This window comes from Sapajus apella, unplaced genomic scaffold, assembly GCF_009761245.1.
Source record: "Sapajus apella isolate SASKATOON/1434 unplaced genomic scaffold, GSC_monkey_1.0 scaffold4, whole genome shotgun sequence".
NCBI lineage: Eukaryota > Metazoa > Chordata > Mammalia > Primates > Cebidae > Sapajus > Sapajus apella.
In genome coordinates, this window is record NW_022436944.1 from 10106540 (window position 1) to 10131236 (window position 24697).

The 24697-nt window shown below is 46.3% G+C and overlaps 1 protein-coding gene across 1 annotated transcript in view; it reads left to right on the forward strand.

Annotated features, from left to right (window-relative positions):
- The first annotated feature begins 3059 nt into the window (after positions 1 to 3059).
- RARRES1 (retinoic acid receptor responder 1) overlaps positions 3060 to 24697 on the forward strand; it is a 35823-nt gene continuing 14185 nt past the window's right edge. Inside the window, exons 1-3 of the mRNA XM_032262285.1 lie at positions 3060 to 3609; positions 21559 to 21621; positions 24456 to 24639. Coding sequence (XP_032118176.1) covers positions 3334 to 3609; positions 21559 to 21621; positions 24456 to 24639 — 523 coding nt within the window. The 5' untranslated portion in view covers positions 3060 to 3333. The remainder of the gene's footprint in view (positions 3610 to 21558; positions 21622 to 24455; positions 24640 to 24697) is intronic.

Below are 24697 nucleotides of genomic sequence, written 5' to 3' on the forward strand. Positions count from 1 at the left end.
GACCTCTAACAACCTCATGGATCTGCAGTTCTAACCACAGATTGTCTACCGCCCCACCTTTGCCGCACAGCTTCTTTTATGTGAGAAATAATTTCCTCTCCTGTTTCAGCCAATGTCATTCAGGTGTTTGTTCCATGCAGTTAAATTTAATCCTATTTTACAGACCAGACCACTGACTCTGATAAACGACAGATACTCACTTTGCCAGCCTCCCTTGTGCCTAGGCTTTGCCAGTGCAACCCAGATCTGGCTGATGATGTATAAGGGAAGGTCTGGGGGCAAGAAAGGTATAGGAAGAGGTTCTAGAAAAATATTTCTTCCTGATGCAAAAAACAAACAGGTGCATCATGTCAAGCGCTCTTTCCACTCTGGCAACCTATTCCCTGCCACCTGCCTTTGGCTGCAACTCCAGCACATGATGTGATGTCTGGAGCTGTAGCAGCCATTCTATAACCATGAAGCTACAAGTCCATGGACAAAAAGTCAACCAGCTGAGGATGGCTGTGCAGAAAAATGGAGAGAGCCTAGGTCTTTCAAAAACACTGAGATCTCCCACTCCAGACCAGTAAGTAGTCCACATTGTTAATCAGGTTTTCTATGACATACAGCTGAAAGCAGTCTAACATAGGGGACAAAGCTCCGAGTAAAATGAGGAAAATTTATAAAACCTGGAGGTGATCAATTCTCAAAAGTCTGCTACTACAACCTCTTGGAGGGTGCTCTAGTTTGGGCATTTTTGTCCCCTCCAAAATTCATGTTGAAACTCAATTCCAAATGCAAGAGTATTGGGAGGTGGGGCCTAGTGTGAGGTGTTTAGGTCATAAGAGTGGGTTCTCTCCCACTCTTCCAGCATGTGAGGACACAGCGTTCCTCCCCTTCAGAGGATGAAACATGCAAAGCCCCATTTTGGAAGCAGAGACAGACACCAAACACCAAACACTCACCAGACACCAAACCTGCTGGTGCCGGGATCATGGACTTCCAACCTCCAGAACTGTGAGAAATAAATATCTGTTCTTTATAAATTACCCAGTCTCACGTATTCTATTATTTCAGTACAAAACACAATATGGGGGGATGACTAGGTTCTGGGAGGTGATCATCTGTGCTAGGCTGCCTCTGAGGGCAAGAAACAGCAACTTCAGCTTCAAATAAGTGAAATAATAATAAGCTCCAGGATCAGCTGATTCCTGTGTTCAACAATACCATCAGCAACCCAGGGCCCTCCCATCTCTCTGCTCTGCCACTCTTAAAATAGGCTTCATTCTCAGGTAGCCAGCAAGACCAGGGCACCCTTCTGGGCAGCACGGCCAGACTTAACCAGGACCTATCAAGGACCTGCACTCTTCCCCTTGGATTCTCCCTCCAGATAGACTTTCATGTCATCTCTCTTTCCACTCTGGCAACCTACTCCCTGCGACCTGCCTTTGGCTGCAACTTCAAACATGCCAGATGGACTCCTGCCCCCGCCTCTGCACTTGTGTCTCCTCTGCTTCCAGTGCTTTTACCTACATGTCCACCTGGCTCCCATGCCTCCTTCAGGTCCTCACTCAAATATCACCTCCCCATACAGGCCTGCCCTAACCACCTTTTAAGATTAACCACCTCCTGACTCCCCACTTCTTTTCTGGCTTCATTTTTCTCCCTGGCATGTAACTGCATCCAACATAGGGCACATTCCCTTGGCCTCATTGAGTGTCTGGGCCCCACCTGGCTAGAAGGTGTGCTCCAGGAAGTCAGAGATGTTTGTGATTGTTTAGCCTCATTTCCCCAGGGCCTGGCAGAGTAGGTGTTTCGCAATTATCTGCAGAGGGAAGGAAAGATAGAGAGGGACAGACAACACCCAGAGGAAGAAGTGCAGTGAGAGAGGATCTTTACAGAGATGGCACCACGTCCATCAGCCTGCAGGCTTTGCTCACATCTCACGCAGAACTTGCACATGCCCAGCCTCAACCACCCACTGGCAAGGAGAAGGGATTTCCTTTAGCCCCATAACAGCACTGGGGTCCAGGTTTGGAGCAGGGGTAGACCCCTGAAAAAATGCAGGATGGAGAAATGGATGTCAGGAGTGCCTAGCAGTACCAGTTCTCCCCTCTGAGCCCTGGTTCTCCAGGACTTTTCCTCTTGTCTGTGGTTTAAAAACAATAGCTCTCTCAGCCCTTCACTGTCACCTGTCTAAAGAGTTGCCACCAGGTGTCGTGGCTCACGCCTGTAATCCCAGCACTTTGGGAGGCCGAGACGAGCGGATCACGAGGTCAGGAGTTCGAGACCAGCCTGACCAACATGGTGAAACCCCTTCTCTACCAAAAATACAAAAATTAGCTGGGCATGGTGGCGGGCGCCTGTAATCCCAGCTACTCAGGGGGCTGAGGCAGGAGAATCGCTGGAACCCGGGAGGCAGAGGTTACAGTGCGCCACTCCACTCTAGCCTGGGCGACAGAGGAAGACTGCCTCAAAGAAAAAAACACTTGCCAACACTTGCTGCCTCCATTCCTCCATTTCCATTCCCTGAAGTCCCATCCATGCCTCATGCCGCTGGAATCCGCTTCCACCCCCGGCCTTTAAATCTGCCTCCCACCCGGGTTGTCAATGACCTACTTGCTTCTGAGACCAATGGGACTCTCAGGCCTTATCTTACCCTGCCCTGCTGCCCGCTCCTCCCTCCTCAGTGCCTCGCCACCTGGGCAGGCCCGTCTCCAGCCGCCAGACTCCGGAGTCCTGGGCTCCCTACCGGAGTCCTTCACCCTCCCCTCCAGCCCCATCCCTCTGGTGCCTGACTTCTCCCACTTCCACAGTGACTGTGCCACGAGGAGCCCCATCTATGCCCAGTGCGGCCCGCCCCTTTCTCTCTGACTGTTACCTTTCACCTGTTGGGAAATCACAGCCCTAAGGCTTGGAGAACCCAAGCAGTTTTCCTCTAAAGCTCCAGGGTTGCGAAACCGCCGGGGAAACGCCAAGTCCCTGAGCTGGGCTAGGGGTGCCGGGTGAGGTAGCACGGGCGGGCCGCGATCCCCCAGGGGAGGTGTCCCCACTGTCCCGCCACCCCCACCCCCTCCCTCTTCCCGCGCGGTCTGGGCCGGAAACACTTGACCCCGCGCCGCGAAGGCGCCGCCGCATCCTGGCACCAAGCCGGGGCAGCGGGGAGGGGCAGAAAAAGCCCAAGGGCTGAGGGAAGCGTGGAAAGGGCGCGGCCCCACGGAGATCCCGGCTCGCTCCAGACGTTCGCCCCGGGGGCGGAGGGGAGGGGCCCACCGCGACCTTATTTCCGCGAGCGCCGGCACCGCCGGCTCCGAGCCCGGGTCTGTCGGGTGCGGAGCCAACTTTCCAGCGTCCATGCAGCCCCGCCGGCCACCGCCGCCCGCTCCCGGGTCCGGGCCCTGGGGCCCGCGCCCCGCCGCCCCGCTAATCTTGCTGCTGCTGTTGCTTGTCCCGGTGGTGGCGGCCGCGGAGTCCGAGAGCGCGGAGGACCGGGGGCAGCCCCAGGATGCGAGGCTCCAGCGCAGGCTCCTGCAGCAGGCGGCGCGCGCGGCGCTGCACTTCTTCAACTTCCGGGCGGGCTCGCCCAGCGCGCTGCGAGTGCTGGCCCAGGTGCAGAAGGGCCGAGCGTGGGTGAGTGCGGAGCGATGTGCCGGGGCGCGCGCCTGGGCTGTCCGCGCACGGCGCTGGGCGCGACACCTGGGTGCGCGCGCCCGCCTCCCAGCGGCGGATGCGCGAGGGCAGGTGCGGTGGACACGACGCCACGGGACATCCCAGCTGGGCCTGGCTCCCCCTAAGTGTCCCAGGGCGTGGAAGGGGCCCATCGGTGCACTGCAGAAAGCTGGCTCATTTCTTCCAGCATTTATGAAGCCATAAATTTTTCACAGGGCAGCGCTCTTGACAGCTCCCATACCTGGGAGAGAGATGCTTTGGGAAATTGAGGAACACGCTGAAAGAGCAACATTTAATTTTATCTGGAGATACCCAGAGTTGGTTGCTAAGGGGTGGTTATTGTGCGCACACCCTACCAGTGACTGCAGCCATGCAGCCAAAGTCTTGGGCGGGATTTCCAAAATCTAAGTCAGTAGCGATACCACACCGCGGACGACAATCTCTTGGTAATCGCAGGCCGCCAAGCTAGGGCTTCAGAGTAATGTGGTTGGAATTCACACGCAGGCCTGGGCAGAAATCTGCTAATGCTGGCGTCTGCTTTTATCCGATAGAAGTGAGTGAACCGGGGCTCAGAGTTCTATATGAACTGAATGAATAAGAACTTTGCAACCCATTGTTTGGTTGCTGATTTCACGGCATTGGCTGTAGGTATCGTGTGTGTGAAGCTATATTGCGTTCTTCATCACATAGATAGAAAAGTTACAGAACTACACCAAGTCTGTCCCAAAAGCAAAGTTGCTCCTTCTGCAACCCCGAGATATTCCACAAAGCCTGCAGACACACAGCCTCGAAGAATCTGGTATTGAGTACCGCATGTATTTAATAAATAGGTGAAGTTTTAAAGTGCGGCAGGAGGATTTTCATTTAACAGTGCCGAACGCCTGGTAGCAGACACCATTGGAAAGTCCTTCAAGAAGTTCAGCCTCCGTTCTTCAAAATTTATTCCTGCACCTGGCATGACTACATTTATTGAATGATTAAATCAAAGTGTTCCTGGAAAATGGCAATCTGGCCGGGCGCAGTGGCTCACGCCTGTAATCCCAGCACTTTGGGAGGCCAAGAAGGGTGGATTGCCTGAGGTCGGGAGTTTGAGATTAGCCTGACCAACATGGAGAAAGCTTGTCTCTACCAAAAATGTAAAATTAGCTGGATGTGGTGGCACTTGCCTATAGTCCCAGCTACTCCGGAGGCTGGGGCAGGAGAATAGCTTGAACCGGAGAGGTGGAGGTTGTAGTGAGTTGAGATATTGCCATTACACTCCAGCGTGGACAACAAGAACAAAATTCCGTCTTAAAAAAATAGATAAAGAAAAAAGCAACCTGGCTGGGCATGATGGCTCACACCTCTAATCACAGCACTTTGGGAGGCCGAAGTGGGTGAATTGCTTGAGCCCAGGAGTTGAAGACCAGTCTGGGTAACATGGCAAAACACCATCTCTGCCAAAAATACAGAAAAAAAAAAAAAAAAAATAGCTGGGTGTGGTGGTGTGCAGGGCTATGGTCCCAGCTACTCAGGAGACTGAGATGGGAGTATTGCTTGCGCCCAGGACCCCAGGACCCGGAGGTTGCAGTGAACAGAGAATGCACTACTGCACCCAGCCTAGGCAACAAGAGTGAGACCCTGTGAAAAGGGAGGGAGGGAGGGAAGGAAAGAAGGAAGGAAGGAGGGAGGGAGGGAGGGAGGAAAGGAAGGAAGGAAGAAGCAACTTATTCTTGTCACCTGTCTTAATGATCCTTGCTATCTGAGCTACAAAAAAGTTCAGTTTTCCTAGTACAACATGGCAGTGAGGTAATGGACCTTGAGGACTTTGGATTTGCTCCCTGGTTACCGGGGGCAGGATTCCCTACAGAAAACCAAGCTCACTCAGATTTCTAAGGTACACCAGTTTTCAATCCCAGGGATTTTTTTTCCCCATTCCAAACCCATTTTTAAAAGGAACAATAAAATAGCTTGCATTCTCATGCATTTAGTCACCCCCTTGAAAATAAGATACTTGACACCCTTCATAAAATAATCAAACTAGCTCTCAAAACCTGAGTAAATAAAGTAAAAATTCCCAGCCCCTGCATTGCTCCAATGAGGAGGCAGGGGCTGGGTATTTTATATATGTTATATAAATCTTAAAGAGGTCTTAAACATCGTTTAGTCCATTGGCTTTGGGGAAGTTTATTTAAGTCTTCTCTGGATATTTCCCTGTTTGGAATGGAAATAATTCATGTTCTGCCAACAATGTCAGGTGGTCTTAGGAGTCATGTAAGATGATATGAGTGCCAGTTGAAAAGTATAAAAATGTGAGTTCAGGGGCAGTCTGTTTATCGATTAGCTCTGTATTGAATGCTTCCTCTGTGTCAGGAACTGGGCTAGATAGTGTGGCCTGATTCACATTGAATATAGGGTCATTAGGGAAGGCCTCTTTGGAGATTCTCTGTTTTGAAGCACTTGGCTGCCTGAGTGAAGAGCGCAGACACATCTACATAGAGCTTTCAGTGTGGTCATAAGAAACTCCTGCCTCCATTACAAAAGCAGTCACAGCATTGGGGAGAAGTAAAACATGGGCCAGGCATGGTGGCTCATGCCTGTAATCTCAGCACTTTGGGAAGTTGAGGCAGGCAGATCACATGAGGTCAGGAGTTGGAGACCAGCCTTGCCAACATGGTGAAACTCCATCTCTATTAAAAATACAAAAATTAGCCGGGTGTGGTGGTGCATGTCTGTAATCCCAGCTACAATGGGAGGCTGAGGCATGAGAATCACTTGAACCTGAAGGCGGGGGTTGCAGTGAGCAGAGATCATGGCACTATACTCCAGCCTGAGACTCTGTCTCAAAAAAAATAAGTAGAACATGATTGGTCTCCAAACTCAGGTTTGCATTCTACCCAATCAGTGCATTGTTGGACTGAGTGCTCAGCTGCTGCACAACGTCTATCATCCATCCAGAACTGACCCTGAGAAGCGAGCAGGTAGCCAGGTAGGGGAGAGAAGTATAGCTAGTAGGGATCCCTTCCCATTCTAGGGGTCAGTGCACTCCTTTGTAAGATGAGAGGCTGAGATGAAGTCAGAGTTTTTCAAACTAAGGGCTCACCAGGGTTATAAAGTCAATTTAGTGTGGGATCCTGTTGACTATGAAATAGTATAGGCTAGAAAAGATTAGAGTGCATTGCAAAAGCAAGGGTAAGTAGTGTCTCCAAATGTGTTTCAGATATATATGTATGACCTAGGACACAACGAGAAATGCAGTTCTTGCTGTGGGTTGCAGCTTTAAAAATTTTTGAAAGCCTTTGGACTAAATGATGTTTAAGACCTCTTCTCCCTCTGAAATTCTGTGAGATCTTGGCGCATCAAGTCATCTTTCATTTTAAAAACACTGTTGCCCTCTGGTGGCAAAATGCAGCAGTATTTGCGGTAGTAAATGCAAGGAAGAACTAAGTGCTAGCGGGAGTCGAGTGGAGTGGAGTAGAGGAAGTATTGTTTTGTTTTGTGTTTTGTTCCTAATTGTAGGGAGATCACAGATTATGATTTGTGTTCCCTCACTGTCCCCACCTGATTCCTCTCTTATCTGGCCTTACACTACCTTTCCAAAACCAGTGAGGCTTTTCCTTTTCTAATATTACATGGCTTAGGCTCAGGACCCACAGTTGGAGTGGTGGGAGATTTTGGATGGTGCCAAGCATTCTTGTGCTACTCAGGGTTTCCTGGATCAGCCCCACAATGTTTGCCCTGCTCCTGACTATTCAAGGCTGTCTCTTACTCGGAGACAAGTCTCTACTTGCCACTCGGCAACTTCTGGGGCCACTGCCTCTGTGTGGTGCATTTGGTGAGAGGCCAGCCTTTTACTAACATTTTGAGAGACTGGCTGAAATCCTCAAGTGCACACACTCCAGAAGAAAGTCAACCCATTCCGGGCCGGGCACGGTGGCTCAAGCCTGTAATCCCAGCACTTTTGAGAGCCTGAGGCGGGTGGATCACAAGGTCAGGAGTTCAAAACCGGCCTGGCCAACATGGTGAAATCCCATCTCTACTAAAATACAAAAACTAGCCAGGCATGGTGGTGGGTGCCTGTAATCCCAGCTACTTGGGAGGCTGAGGCAGAGAACTGCTTGAACTGGGGAGGTGGAGGTTGCAGTGAGCCAAAATCGTACCACTGCAGTCCAGCCCAAGTGACAGACCAAGGAATTAGCTGTTGTTTGGGAATTGGCCACTTAACAACAAAACAAAAAACAAAACAAACAAACAAACAAAACACACCCTCTGACCAGGTCAAGACCAGTGGTTGGAAACATACAAAGTGTCTTGGGAGAGGGGAGTTAGGCCCATACCTTAATTGCTTCAATTTAAAATAAAATCTGTAAGTGTACATTTATCATCTATCTTTTGATATAGGGCCAAGGCCATTTAATTGGAGCTCCCTGAAGTCTGTGTGAGTCACTTCTTGCATTGTTTAAAGGAATATCTGAGGCTGGGTAATTTATAAAGAAAAGAGCTTTTTTTGGCTTATGGTTTTGCAGGCTCCACAGGAAGTGTGGTGCTGGCATCTGCTTCTGGTGAGGCCTCAAGGAGCTTACAATCATGGCGTAGGGAGCCAGTATGTCACATGGCAAGAATGGGAGCAATAGAGCAAGCAGGGTACTGCCACACACTTAACCAGATCTCAGAGCAAAAATTCACGTATCACCAAGGGGATGGTGCTAAACCATTCATAAGGGACCCACCTCCACAATCCAGTCACCTCCCACTGGGACACCCTCAACTCCAAACTGGGAATCACATTTCAACATGAGATGTGGAGAGGACAAACATCCAAACCATATCAGTTTTTCTAGCAAGAAAACACACCCATAGGGAATCGTTTGTGGTTTCCATTTTGTTTTACTGATTGTGGAATGAGCTCCCACAGAATACGCTGAATAATCCTCTGCTTTTACTTTTTCTTGACTAATCTTGACACCAATTCAACAGCTAAATTTCTAATGCATTTATCTTGAATTTCATGGACATGCCATCTTTGTTTATACCCACTCTTCACCACTTTACATAACATTTATTTATGTAATCAGGTACTAAGTATATCTGCTATAAGCAAATTTGAGAGCAAAGCAGCTGGCTTTGGGTAAGCATCAGGTCAGCCCCATACGGGCCACTAGGCAGGAGCCCATACTCTGGGGTTCAGGCCACCATGGGTCTGACGGCAAACATGAAGCCTGTCCTCTAGGCCACAGGGCAGTTAGGAGAGCACTTACTCCACTATGAAAAACTTTATTCCTTTGTGACTTTCAACCTATAAAGCACGTTAATACAATATAATTTATCTAATTACCACTCTTGAGGTCTCCTCTCCATTAATGTCAATAATTCAGAGGTGATGATTCAGGAGATGAGGAAAGCAAAATATTAAATAATCCATAGAAACAAAAACTGCAGAATTCAAAAGGCTGCAATGAACATAGAGGGAGAAGATAAGTAATAAAATACTCAAGTGAAATAGTCTTCATTTTCATGTAAGGAAAGCTCCCAAGTACTTTTTATAGGCATTAGGAAAGAACAGCAGGGAGGGGGATATCTGCAAGAGAAACTAGGATCTCTTCAGTGCCCTCACACTGTCCTAAGGATGAAACGTAACAATCCTGAAAGCACAGAACAGACAGGCAGGAATCTCTCCTTCCAGGCAATGCTTGTGCTGAAATAGCACAGGTGCGCCTACGGTCTCCTCCCCATCACCAACCTGATCTGCAGGCTCTCATCACAGAATCTGGGTCTAGCATGGGGTGGGAAAGGCCACTAGGTCTTTGGAGTAAAGCTTCAACTTTGACCTCCTTGGCACTTTGCCCCAATCTCCTAAGCTAACTGCGCCCAGATGAGCAAGCCGATAGGAATTTTTTTGGTTTTCTACCATTTTGTAATAAATTGTTTTTAAACCACAATTTTTTTTTTTTTTGGCAGCCCATGACATTTTCCACTTGGCTTTCCACATGCAGAGTCACAGCCAGGGATGCATATAATCACAGAGCATTAGTAACATCCCACATCAAGACCACCGGTGGCGGGTCATGACTGTTGACTACCAGAAGTCTGGCTTGGCTGCAGACTCATCCTTTAATGACCAGGTTGTTCTGCTGGAGACTGCATGTCAATAATCAGCCCACAACGACTGCATGAGGCATGGAATATTACACATGCATGCATACACACTCGCCCAAATCCAACCTGACCCTTGATCACACTTGCTGTAAAGCAGTATCTCACCTCAGACATGTATGACACTAACACAACCTTGGCATTCATTTGCCTTTCTGAATGGTACCTCAGTTGAAGAATGTTTCACAGAAATAGTCCCACAGTGGTTAGGGACAGTAGCCACAACAAGTCACTCTGGCTGGCTTGCTATGGTTGTTTAGGATGTCTCTAGCCAGAAAAGTCAAATTAAGAAAGGAAATCTTGGCCGGGCATGTTGGCTCACACCTGGAATCCCAGCACTTTGGGAGGCTGAGGTTGGAGGACTGCTTGAGCCCAGGAGTTCAAGACCAGTCTGGGTAATGTGATGAGACCCCATCTCTAGAAAAAATAAATTAGCCATGTTTGGTGGTGCATACTTGTAGTCCCAGCTATTTGGGAGGCTGAGATGGGAGGATCACCTGACCCCAGGAAAGCTCAGCATGCAGTGAGCCCTGACTGCACCACTGCCTCCCAGGCTGGGCAACAGAGTGAGATCTTGTGTGATTTAAAAAAAAAAAAGAAGAAGAAAAGAAAAGGAGTCTTGCAGCATGGCAGTGTATGGGATGTATGTGATCCATGATCATCCCAAGAACACATCCCATACAGAACGTGACATTAAGGATCATAGTAATTCTGTATCGGTGTTGTGTCCTATTGCTGCTCTAACAAATGACCTCAGACTTATTGAGTTAAAACAACACAAATTTACTTATGGTTCTGGAGGCTAGAAGCCTGAAATAGGTCTCCCTGGGCTAAAATTAAGGTGTCACAGGGCCTTGTTCCTTCTGGAGGCTCTAGGAGAGAATCCATTTCCAGCTTCTAGAGACCACCTGCGCTGCTTGGCTCATGACTCCATCCTCCATCAAAGCAAGCAGCACAGCATCTTTGATTATGACACCGTCTGCTCCTCATAGGACTGTTGTGATTATGTTGTGCCCACAGGAATAATCCAGGATAGTCCCCCATCTCAAGATCCTTAGTCACATTGGCAAAATCCTTTTTGTCACGTAAAATAACATATTCACAGATGCAAGGGATTAGGAAGTGGACAGCTTTGGGCAGGGTGGTGGGGGGGACGTTATTCAGCATACCACACCCAGTGTTCAGGCTGGCTGTGAGCTCCTGCAAGTATTTACTACTCTGCCCGACATATGCCAGTACGCAGAAAAAGCAGCTCTTGCTCCCACCTCCTGCTTGCTGATGTCCGCAGCCTTGCTAATCTCACATGGGAACCCACCTGCCCTCTCCACTATATCTCAGTACTCAACCATAGGCTGCTTCGTCCAAGCTCTTGCACAGTCACTTTTCTTTCCATTCTGCCCATGTGGTTGCCTATCTTAAATGGATGGTCGGCTTCTACAGGGCGCAACGTATTATAACATGTCTTTATCTCCTTCATTGTACTAGCACAGGGCCTGCTAGAGACAAATATTAGACATTTGTTAAATTAAATGAAGGTCGCTGGAAGGGTGCTGGAACCACTGAGGCACCTGGAACAGGGAGACAAGCCATGACTCAGCCCATTCCCAATCCTCCCAGCAGGAAAAAGCAGACCTGAAGCCTCATGTCCCTCTCTCAACCAGCCTTTTCTGATTATCCCCACCTGAGGCCAGAGAGGACCTGGAGCAGGCAGCTTCCACTCATTTCCTACCCAGATCAAGAATGTGGGACCCAGGGTTGGCTGAAAGAGAAGACACACAGTATTCTGGCTCTCCTCTCCACTGCTACCTACCCTGATAAAGCAAAGCATCCACATGCAAAGGGCTCCCTTGGGCCCCACTGCATTGGCCTGATCAGAAGGTAACTGACTTCTGTTCCATAAATTGTATTTGTTTTATCTGGCCTTGCCCGAGAGAAGGAAAATGCAATAAAATGATTCCAGGGTATAATATAATATACTGATGCTCTCTCCGTCTGGAACATAAGGATAGCACAGCAACTTTTATTCACAAATGAGTTGTTTACTTATCTCCAACTAAGCCTGACTCATAAAAGTAACCTTATAAAATGAAGAAGTTCGATTTTACTGGAATAGCCTGACATTTATGTTTCTTACCAAATGTGAATGCTGGAGGCAACATTTAGAAGCTGAGTCTATTAGACCAGTGAGTCCCAAGATGTGTGGAGGAAGATTAGAATTACCTGTGAGCCCTAGAAACAGAAATTCCATTTACCCAGCAATCCCATTACTGGATATAGATCCAAAGGATTATAAATCGTTCTATTATAAGGACACATGCACATGAATGTTCACTGCAGCACTGTTTACAATAGCAAAGACTTGGAACCAATCCAAATGCCCATCAATGATACGGACAAGGAAAATGTGGCACATATACACCACGGAATACTATGCATTCATAAAAAACGATGAATTCGTGTCCTTTGTAGGGACACGGATGAACCTGGAAACCATCATTCTCAGCAAACTGACACAAGAACAGAAAATCAAACACCGCATGTTCTCACTCATAGGCGGGAGTTGAACAATGAGAACACATGGACACCGAGAGGGAAAGCAGGGGGTGGTGGTTGGGGAGGGATAACATGGGGAGAAATGCCAGATATAGGTGATAGGGAGGAAGGCAGCAAACCACATTGCCATGTATGTACCTATGCAACAATTCTGCATGTTCTTTACATATACCCCAAAACCTAAAACGTAGTATTAAAAAAAAATTACCTGTGAGCTCTAGACAAAAGAGGTTTGTCCCCACCCACCCACTGCCAGCCTGAGAACAGAAAGTTTAATGTTGTTACACTGGCTCTAAGGGCGCTAATGCAACAGGAAGGATCAGTGCTTAGCAACCAATAACACTGAAGAGGGGGGAATCGGGAAGTGCTTTCTGTAGAGGAGCTTTGGGCTGAATCAAGTCTTTGGAGACTTCTCCGTGTGGTGGTGCACAGCAACGTTTCTCCAGGACACCATTCCTGCTCTTTTATTTGCTCCACGATTTGTGGTGTTTTGAGAGAGTTTAAAGGGGATGTTAAATGTGCTCTTAGTATATATACCTCTTCTCTATCCCTCATCAAGTTCCTCGGGTTCATTTCTAACAAATCCAATATTTAAATGACTTTACCCAATCTTTCAAATATTGAAAAATATTAAAAAATATTTAGGCCAGGCGCGGTGGCTCACACCTGTAATCCCAGAACTTTGGGAGGCCAAGGCAGGTGGATCACAAGGTCAAGAGATCAAGACAAACCTGGTCAACATGGTGAAACCCCGTCTCTACTAAAAATACAAAAAATTAGCTGGGCATGGTGGCGCGTGCCTGTAATCCCAGCTACTCAGGAGGCTGAGGCAGGAGAATTGCCTGAACCCAGGAGGCGGAGGTTGCGGTGAGCCAAGATCGCGCCATTGCACTCCAGCCTGGGTAACAAGAGCGAAACTCCGTCTCAAAAAAAAAAAAAAAAAAATTAAATATTTTAATATTTCAAATTGACTTTATGTAATATTTTGCTGATTTTATGCAATATTAAAAAAAAAGTGGGTAGTGCCTAATGTAAAGATAGTACAGACACCTACTGGAAGAAAAATCTTTGATCCATTAACAAGAAAACAAAGCTTTGTGGTTTACTATAAACAACTTTTACTGAAAACAGGACATGTCTTTGTAGAGTTGCTATTAGAATGAGTAGTTTTAACTTTTTGGTGCATATATAAATGTCATTATAAAGCAAAATTGTTATCCATCTAACAGGAAGCAAGGAGGGAATTTTCTTTAAAAATTATTTTAGTCCAAACTGCCTTCTCCAGTGTTCCTTCTTGATACTTTTTTTTTTTTTGAGTTTCACTCGTTGCCCAAGCTGCAATGGTGTGATCTCGGCTCATTGTAACCTCCGCCTCCCGGCTTCAAGCGATTCTCCTGCCTCAGCCTCCCGAGTAGCTGGGATTATAGTTGTGCACCACCAAACCTAGCTAATTTTGTATTTTTAGTAGAGACAGGTTTCTCCATGTTGGTCAGGCTGGTCTCAAACTCTCAACCTCAGGTGATCCGCCCACCTCGGCCTCCCAAAGTGCTGGGATTATAGGTGTGAGCCACCACACCTAGCCCAAGTGTTCCTTCTTGAAGAACAGCACATACTGTGTCATCATGGAGGTTATTATTTGCTCCTGCTGAAGCAGAGGGCAGACCTGCCACCTGCACTTTCTAAGGTATCATAACCTGATTCACCAGAAACTCCAGGCTCCTGAAGTCACCACACTTTGAAAGAACACTCCTCCATTTCATTTGGTCCTGATGATACTCTCAGGTTTCTGGAGAGAATTAATGGTCCCAGCATCAATCTCCTATTTAGCAGTCAGCTGTATCCTAGTGACTGTCATCTGAGCTACATGTCACTTCCTACCTGCACCCCTTAGAACTTGAGTGGTTCCACTCAGCAGCTAGAAAGTAGTTCTCGAAGTGTGGTCCCTGGACCAACAGGATCAGCATCATGTGGAACCTGTTAAAATGCACGTTCTCAGGCCCCACCCTAGACTTCCTGAATCAAAACTCTGGGTATGGGCCCAGAAGCCCTCTAAGGAATTGTGTGGCACACTCAGATTTGAGACACTGCTTTGGAATGAGGTCCCTGTAAGAGACCGTCTCTAATCTGGCCCCCTCCCACAACTGTAACCTCAACCCCAAGTCTACTCTGACTTAATTTGCTAGCTGCCCCAGGTTGAGCTGCTTACTTCCATGCCCTGGCACACACTCTACCTTTCCAGAGCACCCTCTTCCTCTCTCTTGGCTTGTCTAATCCTAGTCCTTCATGGAGACGTCCCCACCTGCACTGGGTCATGCTTTCATTTATACCTCGTCTGAAAGGGTCTGCATCCAGGGGCTCCTCTAAACTCTCAGATCACCTTTACTTCCATCTGTTATGTGTTGAGGTGTGTTTCCTAAAAAGAAATGTTATACCATGGTGCCTTAGTGAACATCCTTATATGAGCAGTTCCTTCACAGACCTGCATCTAACCCTCAGTGATTTAACTGTAAACAGAGTCTTTGCAGATGTAATCAAGTTAAGATGAGGTCATACTGGATTAGAATGGGCCCTAAATCCAATGGCTGCTGTCCTTATATAATATTAAAGCCATGTGAATATGCAAACAGACTCAGAGGAAGGCCACCATTTAAAGATAAAGGTTGCCTGGAGGATCCCTTAAGCCCATGAGTTTGAGGCTGCAGTGAGCTATGATTGCACCACTGCACTCTAGCTTGGGTGAACAGAGCAAGATCCATCTCAAACACAAACAAAAATAGAGGCAGAGATTGGAGTGATCCAGCTGCAAGCCAAAGAATGCCAAGATTGACAGCCACCACCTGAAACTAGGAAGAGGCAAGGAGGGATTCCACCCAGAGTCTCAGAGGAAGCACAGCCCTGCTGACACCTTGATATTGGCCTTCTGGCCTCCAGAACTGTATGAGAATAAATATCTGTTGTTTTAAGCCACCTAGTTTGTGGTACTTTGTTATAGCAGCCCTAGCACTTTAATACACATACCATACCTGGCAGTCTCCCTTCCAGAGGAAGGTTTGGAGTGGTTCTTGTCCACAGGGAGCTTAGTTGTAAGCATAGTGCAAGAGGATCCCAGCACGTTCTCTCTCTCTCTCTCACACACACATACACGCACACACACACACACACACACACACACACACACACACACCAGCAACCAGCTTTTATTCTTCCTTTTCTTAGAGAGGTTGCTGGGATTTATTTTTCTGTGCAGTTCTGTGCAGTATTTGAGAAGAGCAGGGGCTCTGCAGGCCGGTTTCCCTGCTTCCTGTGCAGTTCTGTGCAGTATTTGAGAAGAGCAGGGGCTCTGCAGGTCGGTTTCCCTGCTTCCTGTGCTGTGACTTTGGCCAATTCCTGAACTTTGGTCAAGTGCCTCCATTTCTTCATCCTTAAAATGGAGATAACAATTATACCTATTAAAAGGCTTTAGTGATATAATAAATTAGCACATGGGTACCATGTTGGGTTGGGTAAGGCACATAGTAAGAGTATAATACGTAATCACTTTTATCATGATTCCCTCCGATGGTGGCAGGATGTTTTATATGTAAGCACTGAATGAATGCTTAATACTGATTTGTTAAGGAATTGAGGAACATTTACCAAAAAATAAATAACTAAAATATAGTGTGATGAGTTCAGATCTTTGAATGCATTCCATTGTACATGCTCTCAAACAGGGATTTGAAAGTGGCCTGTTTCCCTCCAAACTGATTGCAAATCAAACCAAAAATCAGTCCCTAAAGAGTGAATGATGGTATGGTGTATGAGGAAGGGGAGGTGGAAGGTATATGAGAAGGGGGATGGTATTGGCCCCCTGTAGGGCCAAAAATCACCTGTAAAATAAACAAACAAAAATTAAGATTAGAGCATAAACTATGTTATTAGTGGCCCATGATTATAAAGAATTTAGTTCCAGGCTGTAGTATACAATTCCTCTTTTATACATAATTTTTTAAAAATCTGCAGCAAAGAGCTACTAATTTATTTCTACAGGTTATATAGTCATATGGTCATTTGCTTTGCTTGCTGACTATTTCTTATTAAATAGCCCTTTTCTGAAAGTTACTGGAACAATGTGCTCTGTGTTTGGCTGTGTTTAAAGAAAGGGATGTAAAGTTTCCTGATCTGTTTCACAGATGGGCAGTTCTGGCAGTGTGTGGGGGAAAGAAATGAAATCACTGTGATTTGCATTACAGGAATCCTCCTTTCCTCAGGAAAGCTAGAATTGTTGGTCACCTTTGGCCCCTGTCAGATTTCACTCTTTCAAAAATGTCTTCTTACTTTTTTTATGGCTTTGAATTGAATGGATTAGCTTTGCACCGTGTGGCTGTAGCAACCTATTGTGTAAGTCACAGAAGGAGCATCCCTGGGCAAGACCAGAGGTCTTTATAAGGTGGGTGCCTCCAAAGTCCCACCTCCCCACATGGTGCCTCAGTGAACATCCTTATATGAATCAGTTCCTTCACAGATCTGCTTCACAGTTTCTCTGGGATACATGCCCAGAGTGGTATTTCTAGGTCATAGGGCATTCACACATAAGCTTGATTTGACCACATATGTCAGATTGCATATGCCAGACTGCTGTCATAAAGCGCCAAAGCCTGCCAACCAATGGGCCCTGCCACTTCCTGATTGCCAGTCTGCTAGTGGTACTGTACTAACTTACTGCTTATTTAGTTTGCATTTCTGTAATTACTACTGAGTTTGAGTAGACCTTCAAAGCTTTGTTAGCACACATAATACATGTAGAGTGCTTAGAACGGTACTAGGCAATTGGCCCAATTATTGGGCAAATTACGTTATTCTGTACACACAAGCATCTTTTAAATGACAGGATGTTAAAAATGTTGTCTTAATATAAAATGTTTTATTCCAGTGATGATTTCCGATGTTCAATTACCTGTTTATTTTTTACTTTCTGATGGGACTCAGGGTTTGGTGGTTTATGACTGCTGTCATGTGGCTGGTGGGAGGGTGGCCTGCTGCAGCCTGGCTCGGGGCAACCTGGCGTACTGGGTCCACTATATGCTCCTCTCCATTTCCACTGTCCTCACCTTGGCTCAAAGCCCTGCTCCCTCTCCCCTGCCCCCTTGGCGAGCCTTCTGCTCTCTCTACATTCACTCTGCACACCTCCTCGCTCCAGCATCATTCTCCACACTCCAGCTAGAAGGATCTTTTCAAAACCCCTCCTTCTAGTCCCTGGCTTTCCATTTCTCTCAGGACAAAATCCTGTCTGTGGCCTGCAGGTGCGGCCCTTGCCACCCAGTCAGCCCCTTCCCTGTACTGGCTCCGGCTCCAGTCTTTCTGCCCTGGGGCCCCATGCTGCTCCGCAGGCCCTTGCCAGCTCTCCTCCCCCAACCAAGATCAATTCCTTCTTCATCTTCAGAGTTCAGCTCAGATGTCATATCCCTGATCCCTAGACTAGATCAACTCTCCAGCTATCATTTCATAGCTCTTCAGTCAGCCATAATCAAATAGTCAGTCCTACAATGCTCTATTTAAAGTCCTCTCCCTCAGGCTGCCCTGAGGGCGGCTGCTGCTGTTTTGCTCTGTCTTTCTTGCACCCAGCACAGGACTTTGAATAAGGTAGAAGCTGAAATCATGGAGCGATGTTGTTGACCAAGGACCCCTTTACCACAGAACATTTTTTTTTTTTTTTTTGAGACAGAGTTTCGCTCTTGCTACCCAGGCTGGAGTGCAATGGCGCGATCTCGGCTCACCGCAACCTCCACCTCCTGGGTTCAGGCAATTCTTCTGCCTCAGCCTCCTGAGTAGCTGGGGTTACAGGCACGCGCCACCATGCCCAGCTAATTTTTTGTCTTTTTAGTAGAGACGGGGTTTCACTATGTGGACCAGGATGGTCCCGATCTCCAGAACATTTTAAATCAAGGACAGCCAAAGTTCAACACAACTGCTGGAGAGCCAGTGTGAGACACTGAGTCCAGAGGAAGGTGGCCCTGGCTGCCGCCGACCCCGCCCACAGGCTCATCTCACTAGAGCCAGCAAAGCAGCACGGGGCGCTTGTGACTCAGAGGAAGGGAAATGGGAGAGGCCTTTGTGAGAGATAAAACCACTGTGTCTTGATACATGATAAAGTACAACCAAAAATATAAAACTCTTATTTTGGATGAAATGTGGACACTTTTAAGAGTGCCTCATTATTAAAACAAAATAAATCAAAACAGCAAAGAAAATAACTCTTTAAAAGAACAGACTCCACACCAGCTTAAAGCCTTTCTCACTTTGCCTCCATGTTTCCAGAAAACTATTGGGTCAAATCATAACTCCTGTATTTAAAATATGCACAATTATATCAAGAATAAGGAAGACTTCGGCCAGACACAGTGGCTCACGCCTGTAATCTCAACACTCTGGGAGGCTGAGGTGGGTGGATCACCTGAGGTCGGAAGTTCAAGACCAGCCTGATCAACGTGGAGAAATCCCATCTCTACTAAAAATAGAAAATTAGCTGATTGTGGTGGTGTACGCCTGTAATCCCAGCTACTTGGAGGCTGAGGCAGGAGAATTGCTTGAACTTGGGAAGCGGAGGTTGTGGTGGGCCGAGATTGTGCCATTGCACTCTAGCCTGGGCAACAAGAGCGAAACTCCATATAAAGAAATAGAAAAGGAAAAGAATAAGGAAGACTTTAGTGAATCTCTTTGTATAGCATATAACCATGCCCCAGTGTGTCAGTGATGTGAAGGTTGATGTCTACACATCTTCCCTGGGGGATTGCATCAAATCCTATGGCTTTCACCACTACCTCTGCTGATCCTACTTCTATAACCCTCAGCATTTTCCATGACATCTCAAATTTCCCCATATGCCAGAGACTGAACCCACCCAACTTGGCTTCCTCCTCATTTTATGAATGGCCTCTGTGCCCACCCTTGCCCACCCCCCAGCTAGAAACCTGAGGGCGTCGCTGACTCCTCTGCAGGAGGCCGTACCCAGGAAGCCCCTACTCAACAAGACGGGCAGACTGCGGTGCTGCGGTGCACACAGCAGGGACAGGGCTGGTGCATCAAGCCTTTCAAGGCTTAGAACCCGGTGGCAAGCAGAAGTGTTGCCTTTTGAGTGTTAGTTGTTTGCGGGTGCCCATGTGGCTGGGAGTATGAGAGGCAGCAAGCCACAGCCCAGTGTTCCTCCCATATTGGCAGGTACTAAAGATGCTGAACTTCAGGAATCTTTGTGATAGAGATCATGAGAGACTTGTCCAGCCACTGTCAGGCATGTCTCATTTATATCCTTTCACTACTCATTGGGTGTTTCAGGAGCAACCTTGATGAGAGACTATGTTATATAACTTCCCTATCCTTGAACTTGGGTCAGCCTCTTGCGTTTAGCCCAGTTCTTCCACTCTCTCATGCTTATAGATTTTAATAATAATAAAAATAGTTAACAGACTGAATTTTACCCTGACCCAGGCACTGTCCTAAGCCCTGTTTATGCCTCATCCTACTGTTCACAACACCAGGTGTACTGTGGATATGTTTAATGTTACTATTCCAGACTTTTGGATCAAGTTCCAAGTCATCTTCCAAAAAGTAAGGATTTCCATGCCCTTGAACACACCTCCCCAGACACCTTTTCTCCAGCCTCACTGTCCCCCTGGAATTCCAACCCCTATATCCCACTCCCACACCTCTGCCTGACTAACACTGGCTCCTCACAGTTAGTTTAGGCCTCACCTGCTCTAGAAGGCCTCCTAAACTTAGCACCCTCATGCAGGCTGTGCTCAGCTGCACTGATCAGCTGCACTGCAAACCTGTTTCCGTGATAGAAGTAGGTTTCTGGAAAGGCTGGGCTGGATGTCACATTTCTTTATATCTCCTCAAGCCCTGGCATAGTAGGTGGTGAACAGTGAATGAGTGAAAAGACAGACTTGTGTGTGTGCACTGTCAACCAAAATCAGTGCTTCAGCTTACAACAGAATTCATTTGAAGCTTGACAATGAGCCCTCAGCAAACTGCTCTGTGTGCAGTGAGTACTCCTGGGAATTCCGCTGCTTCCCCAGCAACATTTATGCACCTACAAGTTTAAATATTCTCTACATAAATAACTGCCATGGAATCCTTTCCTTCTCTTCTCCAGTTTCCCAGCATTTTTAAAGCATCTATAATAGAAATGGATGATATCCGGTCTATTTAAAATAAAATAATGCTGTTTGGTTATTGCATTCCTACACTAAGATTCCAAGGAAACTAGTGTGTTTCCAGAGTCTAACCTTAATCAATGGTACGTGAAATAACTTCGACTCCATACAACAGAAAGTTCCCTTTCCTCTCCAGGAAATATTTCTTTTACTGAATTATCATTTTGCTTTCTTAAAAAAATGATGGCAAATAATATGAACTTCTTCTGAACAGTTTAAATTGCCACAATGACCATAGATATGTATATTCCAAAATATGCACTGGAATCAATTCAACAGTTTTAAAAGGCAAGACATGAACATTTCAGAAGTTTAAAAGTATACTTGCCTGTAAAAATTGCAGGAAAGAAACAGCATAGCATTGGAAAACTTCTTCAGTGTTGGTAATTCATCCTGTCACAGGCTCAAGTTCCGCCTCCTGCCTGCGCTGGTGGGTCCCCTCTGCCTGCAGTGCGCATCCCCCACCCAGATCTGGGATGGCTGGTTCCTGTCCTGCCGGTCTCATCTTTGGGATCGCCTCTTCCCAGGCACCTTCCTACACCACCACTCTTTTTTCACTCATCAGCCCCTGAAAACATAATTATTACTTGTTCTGCATTTGTCACCAGCATCCCCATTGGGCTGTGGGTGGCAGGATGGCAAGTCTTCGTCTGTCCTGCTCACTGATGTAGCCCCAACACCCAGGACAGGGCGTGGAGCAGGCACGGAGGAGCTGGGGATGAAGGAATTCCCTCCAGCTCCCTGCACACATCTGTTCATTTCTCCTTTCGCTGCTCTCACAAAGTCAGTCCAGTCAGAAAACAACCATTTCTCTTTCTCAACTTCCCGCTTTGTCAGTAGGTTCAAACTAGCCAGCAGAATGGTATGATCAGAACAAAATTTGAAATCTTTCTCCTACGCAATTACCAATTTTATTCAGGTTAAATGCTATAGCTACCATTTGCATGCCATGTTATCCTAAGAGTGTGATTCCTGGCTATGATGATGTTTAAGGGAGCTTCCACTATACTAAGATTCAGTTTCTGTATTTCAGATTAATCCAAAAGAGGGGTGTAAAGTTGACGTGGTCTTCAGCACAGAGCGCTACAACCTGGAGGTAAGCAGCCACGTTGGTAAAGTATCCTATTAGGAACTGCTGTACATATGGCTTTGTAAAAAAAGTGAGAATCTTAACATATAGTGACCTGGAGGTTTGGTTTTGTTTTTTCCTGATTTGTTTCCTATTTGTTATCAAGAATTAATGAACAGAACTAGGCAAGAGCTCAGTATTTAATTATTTCATGATCTTACGCAAGACTGCATTTAAAACAATCCATATAAGCCATCACCTCCCTCTTCCTTGGGACCCCTGAGAGAATTTCACAGCTCCCTCTAGTATCCCTCCCAGCTCCTCAGAGTCCTCAGAATGACTCACTCTCAAATGCCAGCTTACTCTTTTCCTGTCAGCTGCTGACATTTCTGGTTAGCAGGCCAGCATAGCGTGAGACCAACCCCATGAGCTAACGTACACAGAGGCGCTCTGTAAAACACCAGCACATGCTCCAGCCGTTAGCCTCACTAGAGTTTTGACCAAGCAGACCATGTTTTGCCAAGTTTCCTTTTCCCTGTTTTCAAGAAGAGAGTAAAGAGAAAACTCATATAGAAATTAGAGCCAGATGAACTTCCTTGTGCTGGGCCAAGCTGAAAGGCAGCAATCAGAGCATGGGCGGAGTGGAGACCGGCCCAAATGCTCTTTGTCTTGTGCTGAGAAGCAGCCTAGAGCAGGCAGCATCCAGGATCAAAGTGTTCCAGGGCGGTGGAGTTTCCAGAGTGAAGGCATTATTTCCTCAACCCCATGTTCCTGGAAGAATGCTCACCAGTATTCAGAAACAAGTTCCTACATGACAGCAGTATGCTCTGACTTTATTTATTAACTCACAAATTAAAATTTCCTTAAAGCATAAGAAAGATGCTTTTGATTGTTAGTGTTGCCAACTGAAAGACTAAAGCTAGAGGGAATACAATTACTAGATTATTTTCACGAACAATATGCTTCCTTGGATTTGATCCTGTAGATGCATTAAGAGCACAGCTAGCTAACTGAAATGATCCATTTCAGAGGGTGAAAGGCAGTTATTTTATCCTCATGCAACGGCTTCGATTCCATGGAGATGTTTTGAGGGGAAAAAGAAGCAGTACCTGGTTCTTTTTCTCTTCTCTGGAAATGGCTTAGACATCAAAGGAGGCATGTAATAGCCTCCTTCTGCCCTTCATAAGCCTCTTCCTGAATGCTTCCTTCACCATTTTTCTATGTTACACAATAATTAACATCTTAAAGCAGTATGGAAGTTCCCTTTCACTCAAAACCAGCACTCACAGTAGAAGTTGCCCACTGGAAAGTGTTTCTCAGTTTTTTTGAGTTAGTTTTAGAAACAGGCTTGTTAAGCAGATCCTTTATTTATTTATTATTCTTTTTGAGACAGGGTCTTGCTCTGTCTCTCTGGCTGGAGTGAATTGGCACAATCATGGCTCACTGCAAACTTGACTTCCTGGGCTCAAGCACAGATAGAATTTTAATTACAATTTGTTTCCTCATGAACTTTTTTCTTTTTCTTTTTGATTGTTCTTTTCACTGGGACTTCACCCAGTTTAAACAACCACCAAAGTAAAAAGAAGATTATTGCCTCAGCTTCACAACCAGCCAACAAGAGTTGGATTTGGGTAGGGCCAAGAAGAGGCCCATGAACTTCCTCAAATTCTAGGCCTAGTGTTGATATGTGCATTTTTCAGGGAATAGATTCCCTGGCTTTGATTATCTGGTTAAGAAATCTAGGGAATTCCTTAAAAGGAGGAAGAACCACTATCCTAGAAATGAGTCATACGTATGATGTCTGGTGGAAGTTCCAGATATTTCTGGATTGTAAAGTGAGGGAGATCCCAGAATATCCAGAACATCTATATTTAAACATGAATGCAAATAAACATCACTCAAGTAGTTGAATGAATCCCATGTGGATGATCAGTGCCTCCATTTCTTCTGGATTAGATCTTGGCATACAGAGATGAAGTTAGTGCAGAGAGTCTGGGCTTTGGTGTTAAGACAGAAGTGAGGTCAAGCCCTGGCTTACTGCTTATCAGCTGTGAGACACAGAGTAGGTTCCTCCTTAAACCTCAGTATCTTAATCTTTCAAACTGGAATAAGAGGACCTAATTCATAAGGCAGCATGAAGATGATGTTGTTATTTTTGTAAATAGGAGCCAGCTTCAGCCAGGCGCAGTGGCTCATGTCTATAATCCCAGCACTTTAGGAGGCGGAGATAAGCGGATCACCTGAGGTTGGGAGTTCAAGACCAGCCTGACCAACAGGGAGAAACCCCCATCTCTACTAAACATATAAAATTAGCCAGGCATGGTGGTGCATGCCTGAAATCCCATGTACTCAGGAGGCTGAGGCAGGAGAATCACTTGAACCCAGGAGGTGGAGTTTGCAGTGAGCCGAGATCACGCCATTACACTCCAGCCTGGGCAACAAGAGCAAAACTCTGTCTCAAAAATAATTAGGAGCCAGCTTCATCTTTTAGTTCAAGTTAGTAACTTTGAGGTCCACCTAAGGATTATGTTGGTCCATATTAGAGAGGAAAGTGTCTACTACCCTTGAGATTTGAGCCAAGCAGTGTTCAATGGATGTCAATGATATTTCTTTGGAAATATGCCCAACATCATTTTATAAAGTCACAATCAGAAGAGTTTAAATGATAGCAAAGAGAGGACTATTGTATTCAGCTATGACAACAAAAACCACTTTCTATAAAGCAAAACCCACTCCATCTATTAATGCCAGAGCCTGCCTGCCATGTACAATGAACTCAATCTTGTGTGTGCCTGTGTGCACTGGGGTGAGTGGGAGGTGATGAGAAAGTATCCTGTTTAATTCCAAAATCTTTACTTCAGGAAGGTGAGGGACACTTGGGGAAATGTTCTGCTCGAGTGCTTTTCAAGAATCAGAAACCCCGACCAGCTGTTAATGTAACTTGTACACGGTTCATTGAGAAAAAGAAAAGACAACAAGAGGATTACCTGCTTTACAAGCAAATGAAGCAACTGAAAAACCCCTTGGAGATAGTCAGCATACCTGGTATGAATCAGTATTTGGAATTTCTCTATTCAGGAATGTATGTAATAACTAAATCTTT